General features: G+C 41.8%; 1 protein-coding gene across 1 annotated transcript in view; it reads left to right on the forward strand.

The window, feature by feature from the left end:
- ROR1 (receptor tyrosine kinase like orphan receptor 1) overlaps positions 1-20,133 on the forward strand; it is a 325,748-nt gene that overhangs the window by 228,254 nt on the left and 77,361 nt on the right. The window contains exon 4 of the mRNA XM_060231943.1: positions 485-515. Within this exon, the coding sequence (XP_060087926.1) occupies positions 485-515 (31 nt within the window). The remainder of the gene's footprint in view (positions 1-484; positions 516-20,133) is intronic.

Consider the following 20,133-nt stretch of genomic DNA (forward strand, 5'->3'; position numbering starts at 1 on the left):
CATTAGGAACAGCCTTCAGGTTTTATAGGTCAGGGCTGCAAATGGGGACTCCCTGTGGGACTGCCCTGGATATGGCTTCAGGGAGGGTGCTACAGGGTGGCCACCAGTTGGCCAGGTCACCAGCCAAGAATATCAGTAAAATAATGAAGGCTTGTGGTAAAAAATTCACTGGGTTTATATATAATCTGTTTTCTGCTATTACTTTGAATGAACCAGAACTGGGAAGTGAAAATTCACAGACATTTTCATTGGGAATATGCATCTCAGACTCTTAATCACTGAGCTGTTTAAGTGCAATGAAAGAACAAAAGTTGTTACATGTATTAATATTCACTGGATAATTACTAGTGTAACAATAGTTGTTGGTTTCTATGTTAGAAACTTGAAACTAATAGAATAAAATCATATTCAGCATGAATAAATCAAAGCTTACTTGATGCTAAAAATTATTTTCTGCTTTTATTTTTTAAATCTCTTTTTATAGGTCCTCCACCAACAGCAAGTCCAGGAACATCGTAAGTTGTTTCTACCAATTAATAATTTATTTAAGTTTTTAAGTAATGACTTTGTAGTTGCCTTGAATTAGAGCTTCTTTATCATTATTGAACAGGTGTGCACTATTGTTTTGAGTTACTTCCCAGCAGAGGTCATTTTGTAGAAAAAGCTTTCCAGGAACTCATTAGCATAACTTATTTGCATATGCCACATCCCCCGACATCACTGGAAGTGTATCAGAAGGCAATGCCCACCGCTCAGGCTCCACTCCAAAATCTCCAGGTATTTCACAACTCAGAGCTGGCAATCCGGAGAAAAATTACTTCAAAAGCACAAAGAAAACAGCCAAAATGTTAAATGTTTTCAATATCACAAACATTTATCAGAGGGCATGCGTGGCCTGTCAAGTTACTTTTGGGGGAAAGAAAGATGGGGGACAGATGACAGGGAGAGACAGAGAAAGGAAGGAGAGGTGAGGGGGGGTGAGAGAGAGAAAGGAGGGGAGAGAGGCTTCTCAGTCTGCACTCCACAAACAGGGAAATTATCTGGCTGCTAAGTTTGCAGCAGCTCTTGAAGCCACCCCTGGGACTTGCCACTTCTTTCTGGCTTACACCATTTTTCTTTCATGGTTAATTTTATTTTGCACAAATTTGATTGGTCCAGTAAAAGACCTTACATTGATTTTATTCTTGTTTCTGTAATTTTTTTTTTCCAGTAACAAGACTGGGCTTTTCTAGTCTGCCTTTTTTTCATACTGATCATCACAGTGGTTTTTTTGTTTGTGCTTTATTGTTTGTGCTTTACCATTTCATATTGCTTCAACAGCTGTCTTTTAAGCTCTGGGTACCCTGTGCTGAAAGGCACTAGATGCCCTTCCCATCCTATCTTTTGGAGAGACAGGGTAGCCCACTTTCTCCATAAAGGGGGGGAAAGCCCTCCATCCTCACTCCTAGGGAACTGAACCTGAATTGTGAGGAAATCTCCAGGAAAGTCCTGGAGATTGCCTCCTAGTGTGCAGGGGAAAGAGACCGATCTCTTGGAGAGAAAGGGCAATCCACTTCCTCCAAAAAGTGTGTGAGGGGAAAACCCTCAGACCTCTCCCCTGGGGAACTGACCTGATTCGTGGGGAAATCTCCAGGAAAGACCTGGAGGCTGGCTCCTTTGCTGAGAGAGAGAGAGAGAGAGAGGGATGGGAAAAGAAGATATAGAATTCCATCCCACCAACAGAAGAGTCCCACTCACCCAGTAGCCCAGGATGGCTGGGCAGGCCTTGCATGGCCAGGGAACTCTCCTGTGCCCCCCCCACCTGAAATGTGAAATACCTCCCCTGAGATGTCCGCTCACTTGGCAAAGTGTAGACTGAAGGCGACCCCCCCTTAATGCCTCCGCCAATGCCCACTTGATAGGGCAGGCCCCAGCCTTGTCCTGCTGTGGTGGCACAATGCACTGGCCTTCAGCAGAGGACAAGTGCACCCAGCCAAGCCAAGCAAGAGACGGAAGGCCAGGCCTGCAATGGAGGCCAGAGATCACCCCCCCCACCCCGTCCCCGCCGCCCTTCCCTTGAGGGAAAGTTTGTCCAGCCGAGCAAGGCAAGTGTTATGTATTGGAACTGGAGTTTGGCCTCAGGGCCAGCAGAGACTTGGCTGAGATTGAGACCCTAAAACAATAGCCACCTGGATTCAGGAAGGAGGCCCATCAGGGATTGTTAGGCCAGCTATTAACCTATAGTTGTGTGATGGTAATGGGTTTTTGGGTGGGGAGGTTTGCACATATATAAGCAGGACCGTTGGTCCTTCCAGACAGTTCTGTTCCTATCTCACTATGTTGAATCACTGAATAAAGAGCTGAACTCACTATCTCTTGGGAGTCCTCATGCTTTGAACCCAGTACATTTTAGCAAGGAAGGCCAGGCCTGCAATGAAGGCCAGAGATCACCCCTCTCCCCACCCGTGCCACCCTTCCCTTGAGGGCAAGTTTGTCCAGCTGAGCAAGACAAGGAAGGCCAGGCCTGCAATGGAGGCCAGTCCTGTAATGTAAACCAGAGATCACCCCCCGCCCCTGTTCCCACCCTTCCCTCGAGGGCCAGTGAAGGGGGACCCCTGAATAATTAATGATTACCCCTATAATAATGAATAAAAGCATGCTTTTGCCTTCAAAAAGAGGGTGTCTGATGCAATGTTTGTTAGAAGCAGACAGCCTTCAGTGGGTGTGGATATACAGATTGTATTGGATAACACAAAGAGGCCTTAGAGGAGCTTCTTACTGAAGCTGATAACGCATGGAGACAGAAGGGTGGAGAATGTTGAGTCAGATAAGCCTGGGGGGGGGGCGGCCTGCTTGTTCTGGATGTAAATAAAAACAGTCTGTATGAAAATAATTTTAACTTAGTCATTTTAGCGGCTTACAACCGGCTAAGTTCTGCTTTGGTGCCAAAGTAAAATTCTTTTCATACCAGCAATGTGTGCGGACCTCATTATTTCTCTGCTTCATTTTGGTGCGATTGGCCTGGAAATAACAGGGTAAGGATTTTTCCTTCCCCTTGGGGTGGCTGCATAACTGTCTGCCTTCCACCCTTGTGGCGGGAAGAACGGACTAGGTGCCACGGTCACATTTTTTATCTAGTCCGGCTCTCCCTGCCGGGGTGGGGGAAGGTGTCCGGTTTGCCAACCAAGATCCTGCGCCTGGTTGAACTGACATATGCAGGGAATTGAAAGATCTTCAGGATTGTGAGTATGAACTGTCTGGGAATTCTGATTACCTCTCCTTAGGAAAGAAGGGTCTGATCACTCCTTAAGCTCTGTCTATTAGGCTGTGCTTTGGAGCTGAAGCACAGAAGCTAGCATCTGGGAGGATTTCTGTGGTGTGTGTGAATGAGAGACGAAGCCTCTAAACGAGAGGAATTTTCTCTTGTGTAGTTCCCAGTAGGGCAACCACACTGGGTCACGAAAGAGAGGGAGTGTAAACCCTCAGGGCTCCCTGGCTGCCAGACCCCTTACTGGCAGCTCCTGTTTTCTGTTTGAGAGCCAGTTTGGTGTAGTGGTGTAGTGGTGTCGTTTAGAATAGAGAAACCTGGCTTTGTAAGGTAACAAAGACCTCTCTTCCCTTAATAAAATAAAGAAACAGAACAGCAGTGATTTGGACTAAAATTAGATGAGACCAGTTCTCAGGGGGAGGCCTGGAGATCTCCTGGAATCACAGCACAAAGTTCCAAGCTGCAGACTCAGTTTTCTCTGCAGGGTAATGGAAGTTTGGTGTGAGTGAGAGCTCAGAGCTTGGTTCCCTTGGGATTGCATTTTTCTTTAGATTTTCATTCTAGATCTCTAGCAATCTTTCCTGACTGGATATGGCAACCCCATTCAGGAAATAAAACTAACTGCAGAGAATGTGGCCTTGCCCAAAAGATCAGGTATCGTAGTGTGACAAAGTCTGCCACCTGTCTGGCCAAGGTGGGTCAGCAGACTTGCCAACTGATAGTCCAACACAGGTCAAAAGTCTGGTATTTCCCCCAGAAACACCAGGAAGGTAGGTTGCCACCAGACTGGATAAATCCTTTAGCACAGAAGCCCTAGTCAAGCCTCTGCCTATTAGGAAAACTCTAGAGAAAACCAAGCCACACCACTGCAGCAAGGGGTTCCCCAAATCAGTTTTCACAGATTGATAGTAGGCACTTCCAAAGGCTAGTGGGTAAATTTGATTCAGATTGTGGTGGCTCTGAAAGCAAATAACCACACAAATAAACTTAAAGAAAGTTTATTTTACAAAATAGGCATGAAAGCATTGGTTTTAGTGAGTTGTTCAATATAACTAGCTAATGGTATAAATGGGCAGGGCATATTTCTAGGATGGAAAACCACCGCCTTCCCAAGATTGCCCTGTATGGCGAACTCTCCACCGGCCATCGAAATAGAGGGGCACCAAAGAAGAGGTACAAGGACTCCTTGAAGAAATCCCTTGGCACCTGTCGCATCAACCATCACCAGTGGTCTGACCTAGCCTCAGATCGCAAAGCATGGAGACACACCATCCACCAGGCTGTCTCTTACTTTGAGAACGCACGCATAGCTGGTCTTGAGGACAAAAGGAGATTGAGGAAGAATCGCACTGCTACAGCACCAACCCTAAATCAGACTTTTCCCTGCAGCCACTGTGGCCGGACCTGCCTGTCCCGCATTGGTCTTGTCAGCCACCAGCGAGCCTGCAGCAGACGTGGACTATTGCACCCTTCTTAAATCTTCGTTTGCGAAGCCAAGCCGAGAGGGTATAAATTCAGAGAGCTAGATATTATCATACAGAGATCAAATGTCCAGATGGAATCCAAAGGTTTCCCCGAATGGAATCACGTCAGGAGGCTGTTCAGCATAATAGGCTCTAGTCTCGGTTAGGCTAGGCAAAGAAATGTACTCATTATATTATTTTTATGCCTCCCAGACCCTCGTGGTGTAGCCAGATAGATATTCAGCTATCTCAGCACTAAAATTCAGTTGGTGCATGGCTGCTGCTTTACAGTTAGACCAAAAGAACTTAAGTTCAGCTCTTTTAAAATGCAGCCAGGATGCAAATTAAACAAATACTATTACCATGATTGAGAGAGAGATTCAGAGAGCTGTACCTTTATTTTCACCTTTAAAATGCCAGAACCAAATGCCTCTGAGAAAGAGAGATTAAACTAGTTTTGTTAAATATTTACTGCTTCAATTCTATAAATTTCAGGCTCAAGGAAAGGCCTCTGAACATGTACAGAGAGTGCCTAAATTAGCCCCAAATTGGAGCCTGGCCTAGGGAAGTTAAAGATTGCAAATTTGCAGTCCTTCTGCCCTCCCCCCTCATAAGAACACCGTGGCGCAGAGTGTTAGAACTGCAGTTCTGCAGTCCTAAACTCTACTCACGACCTGAGTTCAATCCCCAGTGGAAGCAGGGTTTTCAGGTAGTTGGCTCCAGGTTGACTTAGCCTTCCATCCTTCTGAGGTTGGTAAAATGAGTACCCAGTTTTTCTGGGGGGAAGTGTAGATGACTGGGGAAGGCAATGGCAAACCACCACGTAAAAAAAAGTCTGCCGTGAAAACATTGTGAAGTTGTGAAAGCAATGTCACCCCAGAGTCGGAAACGACTGGTGCTTGCACAGGGGACCTTTCCCTTCCTGCCCTTCCCCCATTGGGGAAGGAATGCTAATCCTCTTCTCTTTACTCAATCTGAAATCTTTAACAGAACCAGAGAAGGGCAAAAGGAATAATAATTTTTAGAATGCAGTGCCCTGAGACATTAAGAAGGAATGAAAATTTTCACCTCAAGTCTCTCCTCTTGAAGCACAAGCAACCAGGTGCCTTTAGAGAAAGAGACCTGTCTTCTTTTATAAATCACACCTATAACTAAGCCAGGGAAGAAGAAATTTAGTCTTAATTGTAGAAATAAGAAGTGTAAAATCTGAACCCCCCCCCCCCGCACCAAGCAGATATCTCATCATCTTCCCCATCTTGTGTTTATATATATGCCCCATGGTATCTAAGGGGGGAGGCACAATTGAGATATTTTTCTGAATTCTCATATCCTCCTGATTTTGTGTCTAAAGATACAAATTTAAACTTTTGAAATTCTGCAAGTATGTTTCCATAAATAAAATGAAGTTCTAGATGCCTGGAGGGAAGATGTGCATATGTTGAAAGAAGCAAGCCAGTTTGTAAGCTTCTTGGCTTGCTCAAAACATTACTGTGTTTTTCAAGGGTGCCAGTCTCCAGGTGGAACCTGGAGATCACTCCCAAAAATATAATGTAATGCCCAGAACATTAAGGCTAGTGCCTCTGGGAGAGAAAGTGTCCAAGAAAATGGACTGCATGCGTTGTAATCTTCAAATTTAATTCAAATATTCAGAAATCTCCAGCCTGGAGCTGGCATCCCAAAGTTCCATTTACAACTAATCTTTCTCTGCTAGAGAAAAGACCCTGCCTGTAAACTGCCTTGAGGCTAAGAGTTCTTCTAGATTAGAAGCTATTCCTCTGATAATTTATTTCTTTTTTGCTTTAGCTGTTGAGTCTGAGAATATTTTTCTAGTGGCTGTTACCAGTTTCTCTTGTACTTAGATTTTATAGCTTTAATTTTAAGGGGAATATTTTTAAGATATTTAGCTTGTGATCTCCTTTGTTTTAAAGAAATGGTGCACCTAACAGATCTTTTGTTAAGGTTTTTAATCTGAGACAATGGGTTAAAAGTTTATATTTGCAATTTTGGGTTTATATGGAACATCTATTCTGCTAAAGCAATACAATATCAAACCTTTTGGAAATTTTATTTCTCTTGCAATTTTTGTTAAGTACATCTCATATCAGAAGCATATGGTCTTCAGGTGTTGCATCTGGCAGTTTTTCTGTCTTACTTTGGGCTGCTTCCCAATTTTTCATTCATTTGGATCTGGGGGTTCCTTTTGTTGTTGGTACTGAGTTTTTGTTTTCTGAAAAGAGCAGTGTTTTGAAGTTCTGCCTCACAAATTTTGGTTTCTACCTCTTTTCATTTGAAGTTATAATGTGTTATAGAGGAACATCTGTACCCTTCCTTGGGTGGAACTGCCCTCTCACTGTACATCTTCTCTCTTAAGTCTTGAGAAACTAATACTTTGTTTGATCAGTGATCCAGTTATTCTCAGTGTCGTGTTTCCCATAGAAATACCTCCTCTAGATTTATTGGTAATTTAGTAGGCAGGATTTCTGAAAGCTTTTGGTCTTCATTGGAAATCTGGACTTTAATAATGTTCTGAATTTCTCAAAACGTATATCTTCATTTGCTCTCTTAATGTCATTTATAGTTATGTTCCATCTATGAACTGTGCATATCAATCTTCCTATTCAACTATATGGTGAACCTCTTACCTCTGGAAAGAGGCATCTATATGCTTATCTATCATATTTTATGCCTCCATCTATCGTATCTTGTTAGAGCTTGACGTTTTCTGAGTGTTTTGTTCAGAAAATTCTTTCTATGCTTCATGTTCTTACCATGGTAGGACTCCAATTCTGCTTGATTTTGTGTTAGTATCCAGTCTCCAGTCCTGGCCAGGCTTGCTACTGGATAACACATTTCCATTTGCTTGTTTTAAGTTTCTGCCTCTCTGTTATTTCAACCTTCTTTGTCAAGGTGTATTAACCAGAATTTCCTTTCCAGGATTGTTTTGTTATATAAAGGAAACCCGGATCTGCAATTCAAGTTTAGTGCATGCTCATTATTATATAGTAGTTTTAAGAATTGCTGGTATGTCTGCTAAGAATTGTTTGTTTGATTAACTATTATTTGCTTTTAGGATTTTTGTTTTTTAAAAGTTTGTTGAAACCCACACTCACACCTATGTGAGACCCACAGAACAAATTTGGATGAGTGACACGGATGAAAATGGGGTTCAGTGGGACTTGAACACTCCACTGATTTCCAATGGTTTAAATTCTCTAATCTATTTCTCTAATCATTTTGGGTCTGATCCCTCGCATACATGTATGTTAAAGCTGGCACTGTTCTATTGAGGCCTCAGTTTTGTTTTGTGTTTGTTTTTGAAGTTTTTCTTCCTATTTTGTGACCATTTTCATAATCCAGGGGTAATCCCAACTCTGGTAATCTCTTTTTGGAGCTCCTAATCTTGTGCACAATTTCATGTTTTCTTTTTAAGATTCATATCTGTTGCAACAAAGTAAAAGGCCTCTCATGAACCTCTAGGTGCTCGCTTTCTATATGGATGTGCACTAGCCTGAATCATGAGAAGTGATGCATAGGTTTATATTGTGGATTTGTGTTCTGCATAATGTATGGTGTATGAAATCTGCCCTTTAACATTGGAAGGGTAGAGACCTTGTCAAACTGAAACTCCATGTGAGGAGGAGGAAGTCTCCAGTCCAAAGCAAGTGTGGTAATTTAGCTAATGTAAAGGTAATTTAACCCTATCTCAACAGGGTTGGGCTCAAATTATGGCAATTTGTGAACAGCCAAGGAAAGCTTTAAAGGGGAAAAAGCACCTATTATTGTTGTTTTGTTTGTTTGTTTCTCCAAGTATGTTTTCCTGGCTCTTCCATATCTACCCAGAGGTCCTGAAATTTGCCTGGTCATGCCTCATTGATGTTGGAAGGAAGGCCTCCCCCAGAACCCCATCCAAACTGAGTTATGGAGAAAACTCATTTCCAGGGAAATTCCTCTGCCTAGCAAAAGGCTGGTTGCCCCAGCTGATCACAACAGCAGCCCCACTGCCACTTGTTGTGCTTCTAGGAAAAGGAATTCCTTTTGGCTGCAATAGAAACAGATTTCCCTGTGAAAAGATTGTCATGCATAGAGCACGCAAACTCCCCATGAACTCAAGAAAGAAGACCTTTTGTTAGACTAAGGGAGGAGGGGAACAAGGAATAAATCAGGAAATGGTTTTTGTATTGTAATAATGTGGCCAAATGCGGACTGCCCACAACCGGCAATGTTTCCAAGTATGTCTGAATGTGTGTATCTTAATCACCTAGGTTTAGGCTTCCCAACCCCCCGCCCTGCCGGGGGACCCCTGAATTAGCAGCCTAATCCCCCGCTCTCTAAAAATCTGATAGCAGGAGTGGGGGGGGGAGTGGAATGGCGCAGTGTCTCTTTCCCTGCCTGGCTTCAGGCTTCTCCCTTCCTCTGGGTCGCAAAGACCTGCCCACCGCTGGCCTGCTTTTCGCTCCAGTCCGGCCTCCCTTCGCGAGGTGCATGCTGGGACTTGTAGTCCTTGCATCCTCTCTGGCTGCTGGGTGGTGTCTCCTCGGGGAGTCTGGCCGGCGGGGAGGACCATGTGCGTTTCTACCTCCGGAGGCTTCAGTCGCTGATTGAAAGGCTTCCTCTTGGGATGGTTTGTCTGTGTTACTTTGAAGAAGTTGGCAGCAACTCGTGAGTAGAAAGGCCCATCTCCTTCAGAGTCAGAAATGGGGGGGGGGGGGGGGGAGACACATCTGCTGAGCATTATTCTCTATGTGGAGATTGATTCTCATAGGGTATAATGGGGAATTGATTTGGAGGTTTCGGGGGCTCTGGGAGAGCTGTTTTTTGAGGTAGAGGCACCAAATTTTCAGTATAGTATCTAGTGACTCTCCCCAAAGTATCTAGTGACTCTCCCAAGTTTCAAAACGATTGGACCAGGGGGTCCCATTCTATAAGCTCCAAAAGAAGGTGCCCCTATCCTTCATTATTTCCTATGGAAGGAAGACATTTAAAAAGGTGTGCGGTTCCTTTAAATGTGATGGCCAGAACTCCCTTGGAGTTCAATTATGCTTGTCACACCCTTGTTCCTGGCTCCGCCCCGATGTCTCCTGGCTCCACCCCCAAAGTCTCCTGGCTCCACCCCCAAAGTCCCCAAATATTTTTTGAATTGGACTTGGCAACCCTACCTAGGCTATAACAAGGTGTTTGCCATAAAGGCACATGAGTTGATTCAGTTTATAGCATGTCACTTGCATATGTCCCTTAGGCATTTTAGAAATTGGGATGAGTTCTTTTATTCTTGCATCATAGCTAGTAATGTTTTATTGATAAAGAAATAAATTCTCTAGGATCCTTCCAAGATCTATGTTCACAAATTTAGATTGGACATATGTAATTATTCAATTACATATACCATGAATGGATTATTTTATATTTTTGGTAGTTGACATTCCTAAACCCTTTCCCTTTGTCCCAACTGTGTCTGAACCCTGGTTGTTTGAAGTCTGATCGGCAGTGCACCATGAAATGTGGCACACACCCTCCAAGGATTGGGTGGTGCCAAAGGGGGAAAATTGGTGCCAGGGTAGCCTTAAAAGATATGGGGGGCCCTCTCAAGCTAGTCTGTGTGCCCAGAAAGCCCCATGATGGAGACCAGGAAAACTCCATATTGGAAGGCTGGGCTGCATGTACAAGGCATGCCTCTGAGTGACCTTCTTCCCCTCACACACATCTTCTCTAAATGAGAAAATACTGGGATGTGCCAGTGTGAATGGATAATCCCATCACTGTCTCTCTTCCTCCTGTGACCAATCTATACCCAATCTCTGTCAATATACTATTTCGTCCCCCCATTGCAGTTTCATTTCAGTCTACCCCTATAATAATGAATAAAAGCATGCTTTTGCCTTCAAAAAGAGGGTGTCTGATGCAATATTTGTTAGAAGCAAACAGCCTTCAGTGGGTGTGGATACACAGATGTGTATTGGATAACACAAAGAGGCCTTAGAGGAGCTTCTTGCTGAAGCTGATAACGCACGGAGACAGGAGGGTGGAGACTGTTGAGTCAGATAAGCCTGGGGGACTGGCCTGCTTATTTTGGATGTGAATAAAAATGGTCTGTATGAAAATAACTTTAACTTAGTCATTTTAGAGGCTTATGGCCAGCTAAGTTCTGCTTTGGTGCCAAAGTAAAATTCGTTTCATACCAGCAATGTATGCGGACCTCGTTATTTCTCTGCTTCACCAGCTCACCCAGCCAAGCAAGGCAAGGAAGGCCAGGCTTGCCATAGAGGCCAGAGATCCCACCCCTGCTGCTGCCCTTCCCTCAAGGGCACGTTTGCCCAGCCAAGCAAGGCAAGAAAGGCCAGCCCTGCAATGGAGGCCAGAGATCTCCCCATCCCCCACCACCACCCTTCCCTTGAGGGCAAGTGTGCTCAGCCAAGCAGGGCAAGCAAGGCCAAGGCTTGCCTTTAATGTGGGCTGAAGACCACCCTCCCCCATCCAAAGAAGTCCATCCTCCCCTCCTCACAACTTACCGACTGCCAGATAGGCAGTAACTCCAAGCAAGGCTTCAACCTCTCCCCTTGCAGGGCTGAGGGGGTGGGGCTAGATTTCCAAAGAGCCTTTGAAGAGTCGCTACTGCAGTCTTGGAAGCTCCAGCTGACTGCAAGAGAAGCAGAAACAGGCACAGGGAATGTCACGTGCTGCTATGTTATTAGGTAATAAATATATAAATACTTTGTTTCTTCTCTCCATTGTTCCTGTGTGTTCCTACTGGAAATGAGCCCTGCTTCCCAGTGCTCTCTTTTTTACGAACCCAGATTGTGTGTATCCCTCCCCTCTCTCACACACACTGATTCATTCTAACCCACCCCAGGAGGTCTGTAGTGTTCCCAGCCCACTACAGATAGCTTTTCTCACTTCCACGATCCTCAGTCAGTTTGGTGTAGTGGTTAAGTGCATGGACTCTTATCTGGGAGAACCAGGTTTGATTCCCCACTCCTCCACTTGCACCTGCTGGAATGACCTTAGGTCAGCCATAGCTATGGCAGAGGTTGTCCTTTAAAGGGCAGCTGCTGTGAGAGTCCTCTCAGCCCCACCCACCTCACAGGGTGTTTGTTGTGGGGAAGGAAGATAAAAGAGATTGTGAGCTGCTCTGAGTGGAGAGCGGAATATAAATGCAATGTTGTCTTCTTCTTCAGACTATTTCTGGTTTTCTAACAGGCAATAAAAAAAACAGCAAGGTCCCCTCATCTGAAGAAGTATGCTTTTAGCACACGAAAGCTTACGTTCTGAATAAAACTTTGTTGGTCTTAAAGGGGCAACTTGACTCCAGCAAGAAATGCAGTTAGAGATGGTGCCTTATCAGAGGCTCATCTTTGTGGGTACAACAACAACCATATTTTGGATCTAGGCAATCACCTAGTTTTTACAGGAGCAGGTGCAGATTGTACTTTAAATCTTAGTTGTTGATTTGTAAGTCATTCAAGGGAAGGGAAGGGAGCAGGCCAATGCACATTAGAATCAATCCTGAAGAATGATGTTATGTGTCCTTTACTAGCCTCATTTTTTTAAAAAACATTTCTTGTGAGAAATCAGAACTGTATCTGCCTAATTTATTGGCTGTAATGTCACAGTAGATACAGATGCAGCTGTTGTGGGTCAGTAGGATCAGCTAACCTAGATATTAAAGAAATTGAGCTGAAGAAAGATCTTCATGGAAAGAGGCTGTGGCTTATTGGTAGACCCTCTACTTGGCATGCAGAGGTTCCAGGTTCAATTCCTGGCATCTCCAGTTAAAAGGATTAGGCAGCAGGTGATGTGAAACCCTACAGTCTGAGTCACTGTAGGGTTGCTGCCACTCTGAAAACACTGTACTGACCTTGATGGACAATAATCTGATTTAATATAAGGCAATTTTATGTGTATTCATATGTATTCATAAAATGAACAGAACAATGCTTCATGAACACTGTATCTACTAACAGTTGAAAGAGTTTTATATCATCATTCAATCATCATATTCATATCTATTTTCTAATACATTCCATAGATTTTCACTAGAATGTGCTTCCAAATATATGTCTTTAGAGCCAGCATCTTAGTCATGTAAGTTTTTTGCTTTAGCCATTTCATCTTAAGTAACTGTTTAATAATCATAATGATATTATGCTGTTGCAATGCAGATAATGATTTGAGTGTGTATAATGGCAATAGCTGATTCTATTGACTATATAACACTGATAAACCATATATCAACAGGAAAAATCAAATTAAATGTTTGCCTGGAGTTGTAGATGATTTTCAATCAAGCTATTAACATCCAAATGCTTTTAATGTGGGACAACTGTGATATGAAATATTTCCATTCTTAATCTTTGATTAATCAGTTCATGCTTCTCAGTCCCACTTACATATATGAAATCTGGAGGCTATTGAATATTTATTGTAAGGGATCAGGAAACTCTGGTTTTATTGCAAAGATTTAATGTGATTATGTCAGTTTAGAGGAAGGTTTTGTAACAACAGAATGGCATTCAGCTATGCTCTCCAATGGAACATCATTAAAATGCAACATGTATGAAGCTAGTTTTAAGTTACTTGATTTGACCAGCAAAACTGAACATCTCATTTCCACTTGATATTGAGCAAAATGTTCCAAAATGCATATTAGATCTCATGACTGGGGTAAGTTTGCATTTCTTGGTTGTCTAGAAGAGATAATAAGCAACTTTTAAGGTACAATTTGTGACATTTTATATGTTGGATATTGTCTGCTGTATTATTATTGTTAGGAGTCCCATGGCACAGAGTGGTAAGCTGCAGTAGTGCAGTCCAAGCTCTGCTCACAACCTAAGTTCAATTCCAGCGGAAGCTGGGTTCAGGTAGCCGGCTCAAGGTTGACTCAGCTTCCATCCTTCCAAGATCGGTACAATGATTAACCAGCTTGCTGGGGGTAAAGTATAGATGACTGGGGAAGGCAATGGCAAACCACCCCATAAAAAAGTCTGCCGTGAAAACATTGTGATGCAGTGTCACCCCAGAGTCAGAAATGACTGGTGCCTGCACAGAGGACTACCTTTACCTTTTGTTATTGTTGTTGCTGCTGTTAATTTATCTACAAAATGTATATCCTGCATAAAAACTACATGAAAATATATATGGGGCAACAAACTAGGGTTGCCAGCCTCCAGATGGGGCCTTGAAGTCTCCTATGAATTACAATTGATTTCCAGATTACAGAGAAAAATTTTTTGGACTCTGTGACATCACAACTCCTTGGACATCTCTCTCCTCCACAAACTCTACCCTTTCCAAGCTCTGCTCCCAAATCCCCAGGAATTTATCAACCCAGAGTTGGCAACCTTAAAGTAACTGCATGTGGGTTGTTTTTTAAAACTCTTTGCTCTGAAATTTCCAGCACAATAGAGTTGGTATTCCAAATGAGACCGCACCATCGATTTATACGGTATCATAATGCGCCTGTATAAATCGATGGTGCGGTCTCATCTGGAGTACTGTGTACAATTCTGGTCACTGCACCTCAAAAAGGATATTATAGCACTGGAAAAAGTCCAGAAAAGGGCAGCTGGAATGATTAAAGGTTTGGAACACTTTCCCTGTGAAGAAAGATTAAAACACTTGGGGCTCTTTAGTTTGGAGAAACATCGACTGCGGGGTGACATAGAGGTTTACAAGATGATGCATGGGATGGAGAAAGTAGAGAAAGAAGTACTTTTCTTCCTTTCCCACAATACAAGAACTCATGGGCATTCAATGAAATTGCTGAGTAGTCAGGTTAAAACAGATAGAAGGAAGTACTTCTTCACCCAAAGGGTGATTAACATGTGGAATTCACTGCCACAGGAGGTGGTGGTGGCTACAAGCATAGCCAGCTTCCAAGAGGGGGTTAGATAAAAATATGGAGCAGAGGTCCATCAGTGGCTATTAGCCAGTTTGTGCGTCTGTGTGTGTGTGTGTGTGTTTATGTATATTTACCACTGTGTGACAGAGTGTTGGACTGGATGGGCCATTGGCCTGATCCAACATGGCTTCTCTTATGTTCTTATGGTGACAACGAGAGCCTTGTGATATCTTGAAGACCAACATTTTAATCGTGTCATAAAATTCCATGTGTACAACACATACACAAATTTAGAAAGGGATCAAAAGGCTATAAAATGCACATTTATTCTATGCAGATCTTCTGAACAGAATGTACTGGTATTTCATGGCCTTTTGACTCCACTATTTGGCTCCAGGAGTGGCTTACAACTCAATTGTCTACTCAAAAAATAAGATACACTATATTCAATGGGGTTTTCTCCCAGGTAAGTGTACATAGGAGTGCATTTTCAGGCAGCAGTTGTATGCACACTTACATGGAAGAAATCCTCAGTAAATACAGTGGAGCTTACTTCTGAGTAAACATGCCTAGGGTTACACCATAAATCTACTCTGCTATTACAGAAAATGGTGCACAGGCTGCAAATTGATCCCAGGAGAAAGGGAAGATGTTTATGTAAAAGAGGAATAATAAAGGAGGGAGAAAGAGGTAGAGGAGGAATCCTCAACTTTGCAAAATAACAACCTTGTTTTCCTAAAGTGCTCAACAGCCAACCTAACCAGAGTTTTCTGTAGGTGCACCAGCACTGGATATACAAAAAGACATACAGACACTACAAAGAGTGGGGGGAATCATGCCACTCTTCAGCTAGATAGGCAGAGCCAGGTTCCAGGTTCCGAGTACCCTGCCCGCCTCTGCAAAATAGAGATTGAGATGGTAAAATGGAGGAAGACAGAAACACAGCCAATTCTAGAAAAGCTGGAGGTGCAAGCCTAGAACATAGTTTGCAGGTAGAAGGGAAAGAGGGCAGGCAAAGTGGTGCCCAGATGAAGTAGCAGCTGCTCATCCTCAGGGTAACAGCAGCAAGCAAAGCTTTGCCACTCCCTGGCAGTTCTTCATACAAAAAAGAGATGCAAGGCTTGTGCAGGCATGTTTGCTCTGGACTTTGCTTTTGCGGAGAAAAAAGACATCTAGCCCCTTTGGAAGCATTTAAATAGTGGTTCTATAATATAGTGAGTTCAAAGCATTGCAGAGACAAGATCATAGTGAAGACAGCTCTTTATTAAGGAAAGCATGGTGAAGGCTGCTCCCAACAAAGACTGACTAAGGGCCTGTGGGCCAAACCTATATACAACTCTAATCTCCTGCGCTAGCCTGCCATTGGTTCATTCAAACAGACTGGGGTCTGTGATTGGTGCCAGGCGGCAGGTATTTGGATACCACTACCCATTGTTATACAGTCCCCAAGCTCTGCTTTCCTGGCCCCAATGAGCTGGCAGGAAGTACATGCTTTAAGGCACATACATAACAGGTGGCTTCCCCTCCCTGGCCAGCTCTCATCTTTAAAATGCCTCTTCTCTTCAGGTGAGACAGTAAAGTCTGGAATAAATTGAGCTGAATAGGAAAGGACTTTCTTCATACATGAGAGAGCATACCATAGAGGGAGAAGAGGGAGTGGAGTGGAGTGGAGTGGAGTGGAGGGTAGCTCTCCAGGGTAGAGGCCCATGAGAAATTTTCCCAGGAACGTGAATGGCCAATCCTCTCCTGCCCTTTACCTTCATGTTTGCATGTGTGCTTTATCTGCCAACTGAACAGAAACGAAACAATCACTGTGAATAGTGGCCACTATATTTTATAATATAGGCCTTATATGGTACGTAGATAATAAAACCATCACAACAAATAATGTGATCCCATAATGTAAATTAAGAAAAACCCAGCCATGTAATGCTGCACAACAGCATTGTAATGAACTGACAAATATCCAGATGTAAGCTTGTTTCATGGTTAATCTTCCTCAGAAGGTATTCTTAGTAAGTCTTCCTCTGTAGTTATTTTCATAGAACATTACAACATAAAGACCACCACATAGCTGAATGGAATTTAAACTGTTCTGCAAGAACAAAAACTAAATTAAATTGAGATGGGTAGCTGTGTTTCTCTGTGTATAGCAGCAGAAAAGAGTCCAGAAGCACCTTAAAGATTAACAAAAATTTGTGGTAGGGTATGATCTTCCATGAGTCACTGCTCACTTATTTAGACTTAACTATCATTTATTTATTAAATTGGATTTTTAAACCATTGTGTTCTGTAGAAACAGGGGCCAGGGCAGTGTACAACAGTGGGATATATTCATATAATAAATACATAATTAAAACAGTAAAAATACAGTAAAAATCACAACTTTCAGCCTAATAGATGCTGCTGCTGCTGCTTTTGCTGATATTATTCTACATTTATATAGGAAGCAAGGCAGTCCTTTAGTCTTTCCATAATCTGGTACAAAGCCTTCTGTTCTTTCATTAGTCAGCCCCATGCCCTCTAAACATACTGATATGATAATAGTGCCCTTCTTAAAACAATCTCACTCCAGTGATTCCATGCAGCTGTGCATGAAAGTGTTACATACTAAAAACAGCAGATCACAATTGTGAATTTTTTTGCTAATATCCAACTGATAGAATATCTAATTAATAGAATATAATACAGATACACTTTTCAATGCATTTCTAATGATTAATAGAAGAAAAATCACAGTTGTAACCTATCACCATGCAGTATAGTTATATTATAAATACCGGTAATCTTAAAGAAGTAATTGCTATAAATAACGATAGATCTGTTGAAAAGGAAAAAGGTTTCCAAAGTTAGTAAAAGCTAAGAGTTTGTTAAAAACAGGGATCTCTTTCTCTCCCGCCTGTCTAATTTTATATTAGATACATGGGGCATATACATTTGTAATCCATAAATCGAAGCCACCTCTTGATCTCTGCTAGCGATACCTGGTCCCAAAGACATCCATATGTCTTTGACCAGAGCCAGGGCCTTTTCAGCCCTGGCTCTGATCTGGTGGAATTCTCTGCCAAATAATATCAGGGCCCTGCAGGATTTAATGCAGTTCTTCAGGGCCTGCAAGATAGATGTTCCACCAGGTTGAGGACAGCAACAGGTTGTATCATGGTTGGCACTCCCCTCTTCTTTTCCATCTTTTCCATCCAATTTCCATCTTTTTCTTCTTTCAGCCTCTTCCCTTACCCATGAGGCGGCAACACAGTCCAGAACTAGTTTAGAATTTGACTTATGGATGCCATCTGGGAATTGTTTTTAAGATTATACTGAATGGCTTTATTGTAATTTAATAATATTTATATTGTATTTTATTTACCATCGTATACATCACCCAGAGCCCTGTGAACTCAGAGATTGGGCAATCCATAAATTTAATTTATAAATAAATAGATAAATATAAATAATATTTTTGAACATCGCATGTATGTGATACATATTTGCTTAGTATAAAGAAACAACTAACTATGAAATGAGTTTACATATGGATTCTTGTTGGTTCATTATAGAAGCTGTTCTGCAGCATTACAAGGTTGGAACTTTTCTTAATTTACATTAGAGGATCCTGACAAAATGTATTTTTTCTATCATGCCTACAATGCAGGAAGATCATCCTGTTGATCCTAGTATACTCTGGGCTCAATTGCAGTATTTAAAAAAGAAAAAATGAGATTGTATACGCATGTGGTATATTTAAACCGATTATCATGTCAATTATATCCCTAAAATTAAAAAAAAACCCTGCTTTATTTATGGACAATGAGGAATTTTGAATGAAATGGATAGCTGTTTTGAATAAATGTTCCATGGATTTAATATTATTAATTATAGAAAAATTACATCATTGTATAGACTTTAAAGTCTGAATTTTTGTCTATGGAACAGACTTTAAAGGAGACTTCTTATCTGAATACTTTAAAGGCACACCTTGAAGAGATAGATACTAATTTAAATCAGTTTTCTGGCAAATTGTAAGAAATGCAAGTTAAAAAATTTAATTGGGACAGTAGAAATTATGTTCAGTCTAAAGTTTATAAATGGTGTTCCATAGGATCCTGTTTCTTTTTGATGCTAACTCTTTAGATTTGTTGGATGTTACCAGGCTTTTCTGCAATGGTAACTTGGGGGCGGGTGGGGGAGAGAGAATAGGACTAAACATATGATTGAATATTCTAACTGATTAAAGTAAGAATGGCCATGACTTCAACCAGTGTTGATTGATTGAAATCCTACGGTCTCAAGGTAGGCTGATAAAGGCTGGTTATGTTGTAGGATAATGATGGATTTCAGCAGCAATGCATGAAACCTGTTAATTTTCATAAGTACAAATGCAAACCACTTTTAACAAAAAAAGCAAATTATAATAATTACATATGTTAACATTTTTAAAAGTTAGATGTCACACTTGCAAAATCATAGAATACCCTAATTCAGCTCCGTAGTTTATATTTAGCTATTTTGTGTATGTGTGAAGGTAAATATTAATATATCACTATTCTTGTGTTACATGTTAAAATAAAATGTATTTGCCAAAATATTGTAATCTTGTAACATAAAGCAAAAGCATAGCAGAAGATCTATTACCTAGCCAGTCAAGTGGGTAAGCAAAAGCTTCATATGTAATCTGAGGCAAATAAAAAAAAAGACCTGAGAACTGGGTTAAATGGGCTACCTCAGCAGATGTCATAGAAGCTTCAGATGTCTGTATTCAAAGGCAACTGTATATCTTAACACCACCTGATAAGGTCTGACAGATTATTTCCCCTGATCTAAACCAGACTATCTTCTATGATTTTAAATAATTTTTCTGGCCCTGATACAGAGTTTATATTCAAATTCAACTGAGAATCTTGGGTAGCACCAAACAAACAAACAAACAAACAAAAACTTTGGAAGGAAGGCTAGAGAATGGTTTCCTGAAAACCTGGAGAGCCAAGAACCAATCATCTGTACTTGATTAAATGACCCATGGATTTACTTCACTGTAAAGCAGTCCCTAAAAAAAGTCACCTGAATCTGAATGTGTATTACTTGCTTAATTGTTGAACTGTTTAACTGCGACCATGATGGATCAGCAGTCAAGGGAGAGAGAGAACAGTCCAGCGTGGCAACAGCAGCAGCTGCTGCAAACATGGTGTGGCAGATTCCAGTAGATAAGAAAATTTCTTAAAAGAGGGGAAATAGCTTGGGCCTGGGAAAATGGTTAGAACACCAACCTTGTCCATCTTTATGTCATTTTCTCTTTATTCTCACTTCTTATATCATTTATCCTAGACTTGGCGGTGCTCTTGATGAAGATTTTGAAGGGCCTGACATTGGTATATAGAACAAAACAGCTTTCTGGATGTAAAAATGAAACACTGAGGCATAGTGGGCTTTTTAACACACTCTTTCAGCATGTCCCAGTCCATGGAAAATCAGTGATCCATTATGTATTCTGGCTATTTGAGTATACTAATCTGAAAGCATTTATAAAAAGCAAACTGAATCCGCAACCCTGTAACATTGCAGTGGTGTAAAATATTGCTAGCAATGTAATA

The sequence above is a fragment of the Heteronotia binoei genome, chromosome 2, assembly GCF_032191835.1.
Source record: "Heteronotia binoei isolate CCM8104 ecotype False Entrance Well chromosome 2, APGP_CSIRO_Hbin_v1, whole genome shotgun sequence".
NCBI classification, from domain to species: Eukaryota; Metazoa; Chordata; class Lepidosauria; order Squamata; family Gekkonidae; genus Heteronotia; species Heteronotia binoei.